Source organism: Talpa europaea (genome assembly GCF_964194135.1).
Source record: "Talpa europaea genome assembly, chromosome: 8".
Taxonomy (NCBI): Eukaryota; Metazoa; Chordata; class Mammalia; order Eulipotyphla; family Talpidae; genus Talpa; species Talpa europaea.
The window spans coordinates 21,573,802-21,590,258 of record NC_140075.1 but is presented as its reverse complement, the minus strand read 5'-3'; the positions used below and the strand labels follow the sequence as shown (position 1 = coordinate 21,590,258).

The window sequence follows — 16,457 nt, the reverse complement described above, 5'->3', positions numbered from 1 at the left end:
CTACAAGATCACTTACCAAGCTAGCTGCAGCATTTATGAAGCTGCATCTTTTACCAGGGTCCCACCAGCAATGTATGAGGACTCCAATTTTTCCACATCTTCATCAATGCTTGATATTATTTGCCTTTTTGATTATAGTTATCCCATTGCAAGTGAAGTAGTATCTCATTGTGGTTTGGATTTGCATATCTCTGATGATTGGTGATGACAAGTATTTTTTCGTGTGCTTATTGGCACATGGAGATATTTGTATATCTTCTTTGGAAAAAAATCTGTTCAACTTTCTGCAACTGCATAGTTAGGGAGATCCTGACCAGTCTGAATACATAGACTCTCATCCTCCCAGACCTTCAGTTCTCCCCGTCTCTCAATAAAATGGTTTGATCCCCCCACAAATAAAAGAAAACCCATTTGTATCTTTTGCCCATTTTAAAAATCGGGTTGCCTTTTTAAAAAACTTAAAAAAAGATTTATTTATTTATGCATTCAAGAACTGGGGTACAGGCCAGAGGTGTGGGGGGTGAGAGGAATCACCAGAGACAGAGTGGGCAGCAGAACAGGCAGACTGACTGAAATACACTGCTGAGGGGAGCAGCGGGCTAGGCAGGAGAGGTCTGCTGCACCATGTGGGTAGCTCCCTGGCTGGGGATCAAACTCGTGCTGCAGTGGCTACGGACAGCCACTGGATTGCCTTTTTTTTTTTAATAAGTTGTAAGAGATGCTTATATATTCTGGATCCAAATCCCTTAGCAGACACGTGTCTGGCTTCTTTCCAAGATTTATTCCTGTTGTCGCATGTATCAGCAGCGTGTACTGATACATGACAGCTGCAACATGTTTTCAGTGAAGTATCTGTGATGAATAATACAATGAATAGTCATAAGGTTTTGCATTTTCACAGGATTTAAATTTGCCTAACTAGCCTTTTTCTGCTCACACATACTTTTTACCTCCAACAGTTGTAGTACATCTTAGCAGATGTCACTTCAGTTTGTACTGAATTAGTGTTTTCTCAGCTTTTTTTTTTAATATTCTATTTATTCAGACTGTCCTAGAGGCCAATTCTAAAGTCATTCCAAACTTGCATTAACACTTTGAATGAATAATATTTATTAAGCAGGGCCTCCCCTGGTGGCGCAGTGGTTGAGCGCTGGGCTGTGAAGCTGCCCGCAGCCTCTGCAGCGCCGGTTCGATCCCCGGCCACCAGCAAGTGTCCCACATGGTGCGCAGACCTCTCCTGCCGCACCCGCTGGTCCCCTCAGCAGTGTATTTCTTAGTCAGTCTGCCTGCTCTGCTCCCCGCTCTGGTTCTGGTGAATTCTCTCACCCTCCCGTGCTTCTGACTGTACCCAGTGCTTGTATAAATAAATCTTTTAAAAATATATTTATTAAGCAGTATCATAACATCTGCTAACTCATCAGAAGTCAAGGAAAATTACTTGAAATAAATTTGCCTTGATGTTTAATTGATTATTGATGGGATGCCCATGTCCTTTTCTCACCCAAATCTCATAGTTTTATCACACATTTTATCAGCTTCTGTAATCAAGTCAAATTTAATTAACTCACCATCAAAAATTACTTTCCTTGTCTGGCTAACAAATGAGCCATTTAGGAACTTACTTTGCTTGCTCATTCTTTACATTTGTGAAGAAATTCTGATTTATTTTAAATATTTCAAATGGATGGTACATTACTCTTTAGATTCTCTTTTTTTTTCTTCTGTTGGTTGTTCTCCTATGTGTTGAGAATATACAAGTAAATGTGTATTCCATTCTTTTAGCATATATAATATAATGTAACATGATATAACATAAAATACTGTATTGTAATATATAACATTCTTTAAGCATGACTTTAATGTTATTACATAATAAATTTAATGCTTTGCTATCTAATTCATTAACAGAATAACTGACATTCCACTGCATTGTGGTTAAGCCTGCACATCCTCCCAGCTTCCTCTTTCTGCTTGTCATCCCTTGATAGTCATCACCTACTTTAAACTTGCCTGAGAACCTCCTAATAGAAGCAGGAGTGTAGGAATGATCTGAAAAAGCAGGTGATAAAATAGGGTTTTGCACGGGTCTTATTCTTTGCTGGGTTACCTAGCACTGGCTCTCACTGCCAGTCGCTGGAGCAGATAGTCTTTAGCATGAAGTGGCGGACAGTGACTCTGAGACGGCACGCTTGTGGAAGGGCATACACAGGCATGTGAGAAACACGGGAGAAATAGTAATTACAAGGCAATGACACTGGGTGGTAACTGCTAAATTCTACTGATGCCTAGAAAAAAATTATAAAAGACGAGGCGTAGTGATGGGTAACTGAGACTGTTATAGAACAGGGAGAGGGGCAGCCCAAACCCCGCAAACCTGCCTATTCTACATGGGTTCTGCCATCCGCCGCATCAACACAAAACATAGGAGACTTCAATGGGAAGGAACTTTAATAAAACTAGGAAACAATACAGGGAAGGCAAAGAGTCTAGTTTCTAAATGAAGCATCCAGAGTTACCCGTCCCCTCGTGGGTAAAAGTCCATCCAAATGGGATCTGCCCAGAACAAGGCCCCAAAGCCTGCTACAAGTCTAAAGCATCTTCCAGTGGGGACCCACAGAAAAGGGTCACAAACAACCGGACAAGCCCAGAAGGAAAAGAGCAAAATCAACATCAAGATAAAAGCTGCCATTGTCACCTCCCCACGGGCCTCACCTACATCTGTGTCACCCAGTCCACGACCAAAAGACAAGCGCAGTTTCTTCACGTGTCTCTAGGCTCCATGCGCCTCCTCCAGGTCTCCTTCTGGCTCCATCCTGCTTCCTTCCTCAGTCTCTTCTCTAGCTTCTCCTCTTCCTGCTCAGCTCCACCCTCCCTTGGGTGGGGCAGGGAACCTGGAACTTCCCCCTTTCCTGGGGACCACCCTGTTACAAGACCAACAAAAAGCTAGAGGGACTCCTTGGCAGCACACAAGGCAGCCTTCAAGGATCTGAAGCATCCCCATGGCCTTGCTATTCAATTCACCGCATTGTCCTGCAAACCAGAGTCCACCACAGACTGCCACAAACTCACCCCAGGAGCGGCCCTGGAGCACTTGCCCTGCGGGTCTTGGTATTTTTGCTAGAACAAACGAACACAGCTCCAGGCACATTTTACGCAGCCCCGGACTGGTGAGGTGAGTTTGGTGAGGTGACTGAGAGAAGTGGACGGCGACCGTGTGCGCTCGCCCGGGACGGACGGACGGCCGCGTCTCCACAGCAGTGCTCAGCCCTCGCGCCCTGGTGACGGCCCGAGGGGCTGGGGCGGCCGGCAGACCGCCTGAGGCCGGGTGACACGGCCGCGCTGACTGCAGACTGACGCCGCCCTGTTAGTTCCGTCGAAGGGACAGCCGCGCGCCTGGAGGCGGCCTCGGTCTACGCGGGGACTCGGGGAGGAAACACGTGCCCGAAGACGCGGGTCCTACCGCACCCGAGCGCCGCGCGGGCCCGGCTCACCTCCCGCCCAAGACCCGAGACTTCATGTCCCCCCCGCCCGCCCCCGCGACGGCGCCCCCCCGCGCCGGGAGGGCGCCTCGGGTTCCACACACGGTGTATTTCGCGGGGGACCCTGACTCCATTTCTGCCGTTTACCGGGCGAGGTGAAGGCGCCGCCGGGACGGAGAGGCTCCCCACCGCCGCGCGTCCCCCGGGCCTCCGGGGCTCGCCGGAGGGGGCAGCAGGAAGAAGGGGCGCCCTCGCCCTGGCTGGGGGCGCGCGTGGGGCTCCCACTACTTGTTTGCTCACCCGTGGCAACCAACACGCGGGTCTGGCGGGCCTGAGGTGGGGGGGCTGGACGCCCGGCCACGCGCGGGTCCCTGGAAAGGACGAGGCGGGAAACGCCGGGGACGGGCGACGCGCGCTCACTCCGGGGAGCGACCCGCAGGCCGCCCCCGCGAGGCGCCCGGGTGCAGAGCGCCGGCCTGGGGGGCGGAGCACGCGGGCGCCCGGGGCTTGGGGGGCCCCCGCGACCGTGCAGGGCGGCCTTCGAGGGCCCGGGCTGCTGGGGCGCGGACGCCGGCCCCGCCGGGCGAGGGGCGGGGGAGGGCGTCGGGGCGACCGGGCTGGGCGGGCCGCGGGCGGGGTCCTGGGGACACCCGCGGGACGCGGGGGCCGCTCGCTCGGGAGCGCTCGGGCGCCTGTGGGTGCGCGGGGAGCCCCGGGCTGCCGGCAGCGGGGGCTGTGTGCGAGGGTCCGGGGCTGTGTGCGAGGGTCCGGGGCTGTGTGCGAGGGTCCGGGGCGCGCCTTGGGGTCCGGGGTCCGGGGGAATCCGGGGCGCGGGGGATCCCGGGCGCGCGTGGGGGTCAGGGGCGCGTGCGGCCCGGGGCGCGAGGGCCTCTCGGAACCCGCGAGGGCACGAGCGGGCCGCAGGGTCTCGGGGCTCCGCCCCCACTTGGGGCCGCTCTGCCGCCCGCCGGCTCCTCGGCCCATCCAGGGCGGGCGGAACCTGCCCCTCAGCCCCCGGCCCGCCCAGCGCTGCCCGACCCCGGCGCCCGCGTCTCGGGCGGCGCCCCCTCCACAGCGCGACCCGCCCACTCGTCGCGGCGCCCGGCCGCACCCCCGCCCCCGCCCCGCGTGCCCGCGGCCGCGCGCTCTCTGCCCTTGGCACGGGCGGGCGCGTCGGCGGCGCGCGGGGCGGGCGGGGCGCCTCTGGGGGAAAGGTCGCGGGCCGGCCCGGGAGAGCGCGGGCCCGGCGGGGCCAGGAGGCTGCCCTTTGCCCCACTTCCCAGCCCCGCCCCCGCCTCCCGCCTCCCCATTGGCTGAGCGCCGCCAGTGGGCCGCCCTACTTCGCAGCCCCGCCCCCTTCTTTCAGCCTCCCCATTGGCTGAGCGCCGCCCAGGCCCCCCGTTCCGCCCCCGCCCCGGCGCCCGCGCCCGCTGGGTCTCGCGAGCGTTCGGCGCGCGGAGAAGGCTGCGGGCGGCGCGGGGACATGTTCCGGGCGGCGGCGCGGGGCCCGCTGCGGCGGGCGGTGAGTCCGGGCCTGGGCTGCCGGCGGGGTCCGGGCGGGGCCCTCTCGGGGCGGGGGCGGGGCGCGCCCAGGGGGACCCCGCGGCCGCGCTCCTCTCCCCGACCCCCCGACCGCTCCCCGCGCGGCGGCCGCGCTCCACTCCCCGGCCCGCTGGGGACGGCGCCGCGGGGGCCGCCGGGGGGTCCGGAGCCGGGGTTGGGGGCTGAGTGGCCGCGGGCCTCGGCCTCGCCCGGCGCCCCTGCCCCGCGGCCGCCCGAGGACTGGGGAGCGCAGGGGGGCTCGGGGCGCGGCGGGGGTGCCCCCGCGGTCCGACGCCCGCCCGCCCGCCTGGGGGGGGCACAGCCGGTGCGGCGCGGGGACGCCCCGCAGGTTGCGCCCGGGCTCCCGGGACGGCCGCGCCCCGGGGGGAGACCCCAGGCCCGAGGCCGGGCTCCCGGGTCCCCGCGGCCGGCCTGGACGCCCGGGGAGCGCTCGCGCGCCGGAACCGGGGCGGCCCGGCGGGTGTCGGGGCGGGCTGCGGGGCGGGCACGGTGGCGGGGCGCCCGCGGCCTCCCGCCCCGCCGGGGCCGTGACCTTGACTGAGGACCTTGGAGAGCCTCGCGCGTCCCTGAGACAGACAGTGACGGGAACGTTTTTAAACCTTTTTAAACGTTTTAAACGTTTTTAAACGTTTTAAATACGCGTGCACAGTTGACGTCAAAACTTTCAAATCTCAAACTTACAGAAAAGTTGCGAGAATAGTACAAAGAATTATCAAAATCCTTTGTTTGAGTGTTACCATCTGTTAACAGTTTTTGGCATATTTGCTTCATCTTTGATTACTTATTTTTGGACCCGTTCGGCTATGTGTGCAGACCTGCCCTTAATTCCTAAACGCCTCAGGTCGCGACCGCAGGGGAGTTGGCAGCACCGGGCCGTGGACGGCGACGCGCGGCTGTCCACGCCGCAGGTGTCCACGCGGTGCTCATGTCCTGCAATAAAATTCTTACCACTTTTTTCTTATTCTGGTCTAAATCCAGCGTCTTGTCTGACATTAGTTCTCATGTGTCTTTGGTCTTTGCTGGAAAACTTTCTCAGCTTTTCTGACTTTGATGGCGTTGGCATTTTAGAAGACTTCTGTTTTGTTGACGGACTTCTCCTTTGTTCCTGATTCAGGTTTGTTCGGTGTTTCATGATTAGACTCAGGGCACATATTTTTTGGCAAGAGTATCACAGACATGACATTGTCTTCTCAAATGCATCGTGTAAGGAGGCTCTGAATATTGGTTTACCCCCTCACTGGCAATGTAAACTTTAATACTTGGTAAAATATTGTTTACTGGGGGGTTTTCCACTGTCCAATTACTCCTCCTCTTGTAACTTTTTTTTTTTTTTTTTATCTTTGGAGTTCATGGTGAACTTTATTTATTTATTTATTTATTTTTTATTTATTTATTTTTTTTTAAGATTTATTTATTTATTTATACAAGCACTGGGTACAGTCAGAAGCGCGGGAGGGTGAGAGAATTCACCAGAGCCAGAGCGGGGAGCAGAGCAGGCAGAAGGACTGAAGTACACTGCTGAGGGGAGCAGCGGGCGGCAGGAGGGGTCTGCGCGCCTATTTATTTTTTTTTAATAATAAATTTTCCTCTTGTAACTTTTGACTAGGGTGTGGGGAGAAACATTGAGACTATGCAACTTTCCTGTTTCCCATCAGTCTTAGCCTCTGCAGGTGATTCTTGCCTGAATGATGATTATTCTGATGTAAAATGGTGATTTCTCTAATTGCATCATACCTTCTACATTTATTAGTATTCTGCTATAATAGTAAACCTTTCCTCCTGGTTATCTATTAATGGATTCATGGGTTCCTACTTAGTAGGTTACATAATCCTTTACTATTGTAAGATCTTTTTTACCCTTAAATTTTTTGGTGCTCCTGTTTTTTCATTTCTCAGTGGCAGTTCCTTCAGTTTTGCTCTTCATTACTTGTTTTTATGATGTAAAGCCAAAATAGCTTATCTGAAAGCCTCACTCTTGAAATTAAAAAAGAAAGGTCTGTATCTAACTATGAGCAAATTTAGAAATCTGTATATATATGTATCTCTCCAAGAAACCATGTTTTTAATAATAGGTTAAGGTTAACATATTAAAAGTTTAAAGATTACCTTAAACTATTAATGCAATACTGTAAGTGTAGATAACACTACCAAACTGTATACTCAAAACTGGTTAAGATACTAAAATTTGTGTTATTTTGCCACAATTTTAAAAATTAAACTGTTGTAATTTACGTGACTTGAATTTGGTGTCTAATTCTGTTTCCAGTCTTGTATGTTTTGTGTCATTGAACAAAAGCCCTTCATATTTGGGAGGGTGCCTCACTGTCATCTGTGAAGGGAGGTGGTGTTAAGGGAGCTAGAGAACACACTGAGTGGAAAATAGGTAGGCATTTACGATGAACATTCTTGCAGCAAAGCAGTCAGAATTACTAGTTTTCTTTTATTAATTTGCATTTGAAATTGGTTTGTTGACTAATAAAATACCAAGAGGATACTTTATGTGGAAAGTAAAGCAGCCCTTCTCAAGGTCATTTGAATGTTCCTGTTATTATATTCATTGCCAGACAGGAAGGAATATCTATCATGATTCAGAAGCTATGAAACTGGCATGAAGGAACACGACATTTTTCAGAGTCCATTGTCTAGCATTGATGAATGAGATTGAACTCTGTAATTTGCATGCAAATTTAAATTTCTTTTGAAAGAAGAGAGCCAATTTTGATGTGGTTCTCAAAAGATTTATTACATAAGGTGAATTCTGTAAAATTATGCTGCCTGCCAATGTGTCTACTAAGGGTCTTGTCTGTTTTTAAAGTGAAGTGAATTGGCTATGTTTTTAATATTATAATCAATGTCATACGACATTTCTAATTATGATTAAAAGCTACCATATTTTATTACTTAAAAGGTTAAAGTAAGTTATTTAGTTTAAGTACAGAAATGTAATGTATTTATTATTATTATAAAATGAATGTTAAAATAGGGATCGGTGACTATATATTATTTACTTTTTGAGTAGAACTGGAAAATATTTTCTAGTTTCTATCTGCTGGTTTTTTTTATTATTACTATTTCAGCTAAGAGGTAAAAAGATTTACATCCCCCCCTAATTTCCAAGGAAGGTCAGGGATACCTTAGGTTATGGTTTGTGAGGTTATAAATAGTTTCTGGGGATTAAGTTCTAAAACCTTGTGAAAATTTACTACATGAATATAAAGATAGTCACTACAGGAACACCTGAACGGTAAACCTCTCTGGTTGCTAAAGGATTGAAAAGTGAAATGGTGTCAAAACTGTTCAGGCTGAATAAGAGGAGGACCAAAATATGTCCATTTGACTTTTCTATAACAAAGTTGTTGGTGACTTTGAAGAGATCAGAGTCAGATTGTGTGGAAGTGAAAACCAGTTGTTACGAGTAGACAAGAAGGAGGGAGGCAGCCGGGTGGGTATGTGTGGACATAATTTTGAGGAAGTTTGGCTCTGAAAGGGTGGAGAGAGGATGATAACCCACGTAAACCTTGCCTTGGAGAAGTGTACTGTCTGTAAAGGCCAGGTAACTGTGTGAGTATGTGACTGAAAGAAGACTTCACGTTCACATTTATTTGGACCCAATCTTGTCAGTAGTTTAGATAATGTAGCTAAAGCATGATAAGGGTTAGTTAGGTATTCTGACAAGTTTATGATTCTTCCTTGGTTCTTCATGTCAGTGCTTAGATAAGTAAGATATCAATGAATTGGAAAGTTACTTTTAGTTTTTGATCATTTTGGGTGAACTTCATTTAGTTGCTAAACATTCATTAAGGGCAACTATATGCCAGACATTGAATTCACAGTGGAGAAGAAGATAAAGTCCCTGTCCCTGTGGTGCAAATATACTGTGGAAGAGAAATCATTGAACACATTATTTTAAGTGTGATCAGTATTAGAGAAGGGATGGTTAGGATATTTGGGGTGCATATAATGGGGGAGAGAATCTGTTGGGGGCTGGAGAAGCTCTGAAAAGATATTACTTTATAAACTAAGGTGCTTTACAGCTATTGCTACTGTAGTAATACTAAGGGTGAAAGATTATCTGTAGATAAAAATGTCTCTATTTTTGAGTTTTGTCTATTTAAAATCATCTGTTTAATCATTGTTTTAGTTTTCTTCTTGTATGTGTTCTATTAGGTACATATCTTGCCTTTTTAATATGTTATTATTTTCTAGGTTAAAGTAGAAACAAGAGAAACAAAGCATCAGTCATATTAGTTTGATTATTCAAATCAGCCAGCCAACCTACCTACCTAAAAATCCATGTGGATTCTGTTTAAGGTTGAACTTGCTGAAGGGCCCTGGAAATTAAGAGACAATAGACCTGGAGTAATGACACAATTGGAAAAGGCCAGTCTATTTTGCTTCAATTCTGGACAAATCTGAAGGGTTAGGCTACATGCAGGACTCCTGTGGAATCAGCTGGATCTTTGTAGTGACTACACTGTGATATTGCAGTTCACCCTCTCCCGCTGCCCAGTGCTGCTTTCTGGACCTGCCATGGATGTTGTTCCCCAGTAAACTTCATGCGCACCCATACACACACAAAAGGAAGATAGCAGTGAAAGGCGGCAACAACTATTTATAATCTTAAAGCATCCACTGTATGTAATGAATTCTAGACTCTGTGTCTAGAATGGTCCTAGCTATATTCATTCTTGGGGGGATTAAGAAAAGTCATTCATATCATTTACCATGGTTCACATGAGCAGCCTTAGAGAATGGCTGATCTAGAGTCTTTTTTTTTTTTTTTGATCTAGAGTCTTAATATTACTTTCTGCAACTCAGTATCGAGCATAGAGGTTTTGAAAGGATGTTTTTAAAGCAACAGAAGATTTTTAAAAATTATTTGTTTTGTTAAGTTCACACCGAAATTGAGGGGAAAGTGTAAAGTGTTTCTACATTTCCTCTGTTCCCCTACACTATAGCCTCCTTCACTATCCCCTCCCACAGTGGTGCTCTGCTCCAGTCAGTGAACCTGCATTGACCCATGATCACCTCAGTGTCCTTAGTGTACATTAGGCTTCACTGGGTGTTATACATTCTGTGTGTTTGGATGAATGTTTAATGACATGTATCCACCATATAGTATCCTGGAGAATAGTTTCACTGTTCTAAAATCCTCTTGTGCTCTGCCTATTAATCCCTCTCCCCTCCACCCCTACCCCTGTCAAGTACTAGTCCTTTTACCATCTCCTATGCCTTTTCCAGCATGTAATGTAGGTGGAGCCATATAGTATGTACCGCTTTCAGAATGTCTTTCACATAATATGCACTTATGATTTCTACATTCCTTTTCATGCCCTGATGGCTTTTTTTTTTTTTTTTTCCCCCTAAAGCACTAAGTAGTCTATTTTCTGGAGCACCACAGTTTTATATGTTTTCCTAATTAAGGACATTTTTGTTGCTGTCAAGTTTTGCCCATTATGAATAAAACTGCTATAGACACCCGTGTGAAGGTTTCTCTGTTGACATAAATTTTCAGCTCATTTGGGCGTAATTGTGGGATAGTATAAGCAAGAGTATCTTTAGTTTTGTGAGAAACTGTCACACTGTCTTCCAAAGTGGCTGTACCATTTCACATTTCCCCGAGAGTTCCTGTTGCTTCACATTCTCATCAGCATTTGGTGGTGTCAGTGTTTTTGGGTTTCCCCCGATCTAATAGGTGTGTAATGGTGTCTCATTGTTTTAATTTACAATTCCCTAACATATGGTACTGAGCTTCTGCTCGTGCTTTTTTACCATCTGTCTATCGTCTTTGGCCATTTTGTGTGTTTCTTATCAGTTTGTTTTTTATTGTTGATGTTGAAATTCTTTGTATATTTTAGACAAGTCTTTTATAGATACATCTTTGCAAGTGTTTTCTCCCAACCTATGGCTTGTCTTCTCATTCTTTTGATGAAGAGATTTTTAAAAAGAATGTTCAGTTCATTTATTGGGCTCTGCTGGACACTGAAGTGGAGGCAAGGATTATAGTAGTAAGCGAATGAGACTTGGCCCCTAAAACAAGTGGGGAAGACAGGACAATCAGGTGACTATAGTCAAACATGTTAAGTGCTATAATGAAGACGATTCACAGTACTGTGTTGTTGCTAGCATGTTAATTAGCCTGAAAAAGATCCAGAGGAGGCTTTATTTGTAACTGACTCTATCAATCCTTTATTCCAGGTACTGGTCTAAGAGCTTTACATTTACTAGTTTAATCCTTACAACTCTGAGGTGGTTATTACTGTTATTGTCATCTATGTTTTATAGTCAGGGGCCCTGAGGCACAGAGAAGTAGTGATGCACACGGGAGTCACACCCAGGCAGAGTGTATCCAGAGCCTGAACTCTTCACCGCTCTGTACCAAGGCTTCTTGGAAGGATTGGCATCTAAACAAAATTTAAGGATGATTAACTGGAAGCTAATTAGGTCACAATGGAAGAAGTGTGTGAAGACTTGAGGTGAAAGAGAACAGGGCAAATTCAAGTGTCTGAAAAAAGGTATAAATGGAGTGAGGAATATATGGAAGGTAGAGCAGGCCATAAAGTAAGTGCTTGATAAGCCAACCTAAGGAACCTGGTTTACCATATCCTATGGGGCAGGAAGCAATGGGTGTGTGTGTGTGTGTGTGTGTGTGTGTGTGTGTGAGAGAGAGAGAGAGAGAGAGGGAGGGAGGGAGAGGGAGAGAGAGAGAGAAATTGTGCAAATGTATATTCCTCTCAACAGTGTACAAGTGTTCCCTTTCCTCCACATGCTTGGTAACACTTGTTATTTCTTAAGGATATCATGTTCTCTTATGGGGAGGATAATATAATTAAAATGACTGTCTTGTCTAAAGTAATAGATGCATTTAACACATTACCCATTCAAAAAATCAGCAGTATTTTTCAAAGAAATTAAACAAAAAAATACTGAAATTTGTATGGAATCACAAAAGACCTTGGATTGCAGAGCCACCCTGAGGAAACAGGAGAGCAATGGAGACCCCATGTTACCATGGAGAGATGAGGTATCATGTTACCCAACCTCCAACTTGACTGTCAAGCAGCAGCATTAAGAACAATATGGTATTGAGAAGAGAAATAGAGGCATGAATCAATGGAATAGGATTGAAAGCCCAGAAATAAAACCAGGCACATACCAGGACCTCATTATGATGCAGCAGATATGACCATACTGTGGTGAAAGAGCAGCTCTTCCACAATGATGCTGGGAACATTGGAAATCCCCATATAAAGTGGAAGAGGTGTTCTGCTCAAGAGGGAATAATGTGAAGGCTGATTGCATACACAAACTCCAAATGGATTAAAGATTTATATAAAAGAAAACATAGGGGATATGTTCCATGACATCAATGATAAAGATATTTTTGATGTTGCAACTCCTTGTCAAGGGAAATAAAAATAATTGGGATTGCCTCATATTAAAAAGCTCTATTCAGGAACTCCTTGGTGGTGCAGGGGTTGAAGTCACAGCGCTATCAAGCCATAGCCAGCCACTGTGACACGAGTTCGATCCCCAGCCAGGGAGCAACCCACATGGCACAGCAGACCTCTCCTGTCTTGCCTGCTGCTGCCCTCAGCAGTGTGCTTTAGTCAATCTGCCTGTTCTGCTCCCCACTCTGTCTCTGGTGACTCCTCTTAACCTCTGCACCTCTGGCCTACATCCCAGTTCTTGTATGCAAAAAAAAAAAAAAATTTTTTTTTTTTTAAATTAAAAACACTATTTAGTCAAAGAAAACACCACATTAAAATGACACCCTATTGTGTGGGAGGAAATAGTTACATAATATATAATTGATAAGGGATTAATAGCCAAGATATATAGAAAATGCACTTCAACAATAAATAGCAAACAACCCTGGGCCTCTCCTGGTGGCGCAGGTGGTTGAGTGCAGCGCTTTGAAGCTGTCTGCAGCCTCTGCAGTGTTGGTTTGATGCTGGCCGGCAGGCAAGGGTCCCACATGGCGCAGCAGACCTCTCCTGTCACGCGCGCTGCTCCCCTCAGCAGTGTATTTCATCAGTCTGCCTGTTCTGTTCCCTGCTCTGTCTCTGGTGAATCCTCTCCCCCTCCTGTGCATCTGGTCTGTACCCCGGTTCTTGCATAAATAAATAAATAAATAAATAAATAAATAAATCTTTACCAAAAAAAAAAAAATAGCCAACAACCCAGTTAATATGCAGCAGATAGGAATAGGCAGTATACCAAAGAGGATATCCAGAAGACCAATAGACATATGAAAAAATGTTCATCATCACTTCCAGTTAGGGAGATGCAGATTAAAACCATAGTGATATACCAGCTCACTCATCTGAAAATGGCACATATTTAAAAAACCTCCAACAAATACTGGAACGAATGGGGTGAAGAAAGAGCCTATTATGCTGTTGGTGGGATTGTAAACTAGTGCAACCATTATGGAATGTAATCTGGATTTACCTAAACAAACTAAAAATGGAAAACTGTATGTATAATCTGACTATCCCACTTTTGGGCAGCTATCCAAAGAATATGAAACCATCAACACAGGTTTTTTGTGTTGATGGTTTTGTATTGCACAGTATTTATAGCAGCATCATTACAATAACGAGGACATGGAAGCAGCCTAGTTATGGTGTACATGCACAAAAACCAACTCAAAATGGATCAAAAAATTAGATGTAAGACCTGAAACCAGAAAGTATATAGGCAAAAATATAGGTAAAACACTCTATGACAATACATCTCAGAAATATCTTTAAAGACTCACCCCCTGAAGCAAAGGAGCTGAAGGAAAAGGCAAACAACTGGGATTACATCCAGCTAAAAAGCTTTTGTGCAGGAATAGAGACAGTAATCAGAACAAAGAGACACCCCCTGATTGGGAGAAAATACATACATTCCATGCAGCTGATAAGGGAGTGATCACAAAGATCGACAAAGGCCTCACACAATTCAACAAAAACAAAACAGGCAATGCAGTCAAGAAATGGGCAAAGAGCTAAAAGGACACCTTTCTAAAGAGGAAATGCAAATGGCCAACAGGCATATGAAAAAATGCTCAACATCACTTATAATCAGGGAAATGCAAATGAAAACCACAATGAGATACCATCTTACACCAGTGAGAATGGCATATCAAAAAAACTAGCAACAACAAATGTTGGCGAGGATGTGGAGAAAAAGTATTCCCACCACTGCTAGTGGGTATACAGACTGGTCCAGCCACTATGGAAAGCTGTGTGTAGGTTCATCAAAATATTAAAAATGGGGCCTCCCCGGTGGCTCAGCGGTTGAGCGCTGGGCTTTGAAGCTGCCAGCAGCCTCTGCAGTGCTGGTTCGATCCCCGGCCACTGGCAAGGGTCCCACATGGTGCGCAGACCTCTCCTGCCACGCCCGCTGCTCCCCTCAGCAGTGTACTTCTTCGGTCTGCCTGTTCTGTTCCCCTCTCTGGCTCTGGTGAATTCTCTCACCCTCCTGCGCTTCCGACTGTACCCAGTGCTTGTATAAATAAATAAATCTTTAAAAAATATATTAAAAAGGAGCTACCATATGACCCAGCAATTCCACTCCTAGGAATCTACCCAAAGGACACAAAAACATTAATTCAAAAGGAAACCTGTATTCATATGTTTATTGCAGCACTATTTACGATAGTTAAGATATGGAAACAACCTAAATGCCCCCAAACAGATGACTGGATCAAGATGATGTGGAATATATACCAATAGAATACTATTCAGCAATCAAAAAAGGTAAACTCATGCCATTCACAGCAACATGGATGGAGCTTGAAGGGATTGTGCTCAGTGAAATAAGTCAGAAGGTAAGAAAAATACCTGATGATATCACTTATAGGAGGAATATAGGGGAACCAAATAAGTGATTAGTCAAAAAAAATAAACTAGCAGGAAACTATAAATCGGAAACATGCAGCAAGGGAGGTGTGGGGGGGATTAAAACTGATGGGAAGAGCACAGGAGACTATGGTGATGTTTCATGGGTGACTTGGTGATGGGAATTCTACAGGGACTGTACCTGAGAGGAGAAATCAAACATTGTACAAAATGAACACTGATGTAAAAACTATATATATGTGTGTGCGTGTGTGTGTAAATATTTTAGAAAATTGTGGTGTACTCTTTGGTCATAAGAGGAGGTGAACTGCAGCCATTTTCAACAAAATAGAGTTTGAGAGAATTATGTGTAAATAAGGCAAATTAGTTGATAAAAACAAATATTGGACATTTGCAAAGCAGAGGATTCCATAGCATAAAATCCTTCCAGAAATCAGTGAACATCGGTAAACATCATGAGGGCTCTGGGGTTGAGAGTGAGGGGGAGGGAGGCAAAGGAATAAGGCAGTAGAAGAGATGCTGGGGAAAAAACTGCAACACCCCACTTGTTATTTCTTAAATTTTTGATAATAACTGTTCTAATGGGTGTCAGGAAACATTTCATTGTGATTTTGATTTGCATTTCCCTGACTGTGATGTTGCACATCTTTTCATGTACATATTGGCCATTTATAGATCTTTGGAAAATTGTTCACATCCTCTGTCCATTTTTAAATTGGATTGTTTGTATTTTGGTATTGAATTGTGTGTGGTGTTTCTATTTTAGGTATTAACCTCTTATCACATCTATGATTTGTAAATAATTCTCCCATCAGGTGATTAACTTTTCAGTTTTGGATGATTTTCTTTGCAGAGGTTTTTAGTTTGCTGTAGTCCTTCTTGTTCTTGCTTTTTGTTGCATTTGCTTTTGGTGTCAAATTAAAAAAATCATTGCCAAGACTGATGTCAAGGAGCTTATTCCCTCTGTTTTCTTTTATGAGCCTTAAAATTGTTAGGTCTTAGGTTCAAGATTTTAATCCATTTTGAATTAATTTTTTATATGCTATAAGATAGTCTTGCTTCATTCCTTTGCATGTAAATATCTGATGTTTTCCCAATACCGTTTATTGAAGAGACTGTCCTTCTCCCAGTGAATATTCTTGATTTCTTTCTTGTAAATCAGTTGACCATACGTGTGTAGGTTTATTACTAGGCTCTGTTCTCTTTCATTGATCTGTATCTGTTTTTTTGTGCTGTTTTAACTACTCTGTAGACATATATATGACAGACATATTGTGATATAGTTTGAAATAAGGAAGTGTGATGCCTCCCACTCTTTTCCAAGATTGCTTTGACTGAGGATGTTCGTGATTCCATAGGCTTTTGAGGATTACGCTATTTCTGTGAAAAATGTTTAGCATTTGACAGGGATTGCATTGACTGTAGATTGCTTTGGGTTTTTTGGACATTTCAGCAATATTAATTTTTTTAATCTGTGAATAAAGAATATCAATTCACTTATCTGTACCTTTAATTTCTTTCATTAATATCTTACTGTTTTCAGTTTACAAGTTTTTTACCTCTT

The 16,457-nt window shown here is 45.5% G+C and overlaps 1 protein-coding gene across 2 annotated transcripts in view; it reads left to right on the top strand.

Annotated features, from left to right (window-relative positions):
* Positions 1-4,835: 4,835 nt before the first annotated feature.
* The window catches only part of ETFA (electron transfer flavoprotein subunit alpha), an 82,535-nt gene continuing 70,913 nt past the window's right edge, over positions 4,836-16,457 (top strand). For both annotated transcript variants that reach the window (XM_084239976.1, XM_084239975.1), the window contains exon 1: positions 4,836-5,001. In XM_084239976.1, the coding sequence (XP_084096102.1) occupies positions 4,963-5,001 (39 nt within the window). In that variant the 5' untranslated portion in view covers positions 4,836-4,962. The remainder of the gene's footprint in view (positions 5,002-16,457) is intronic.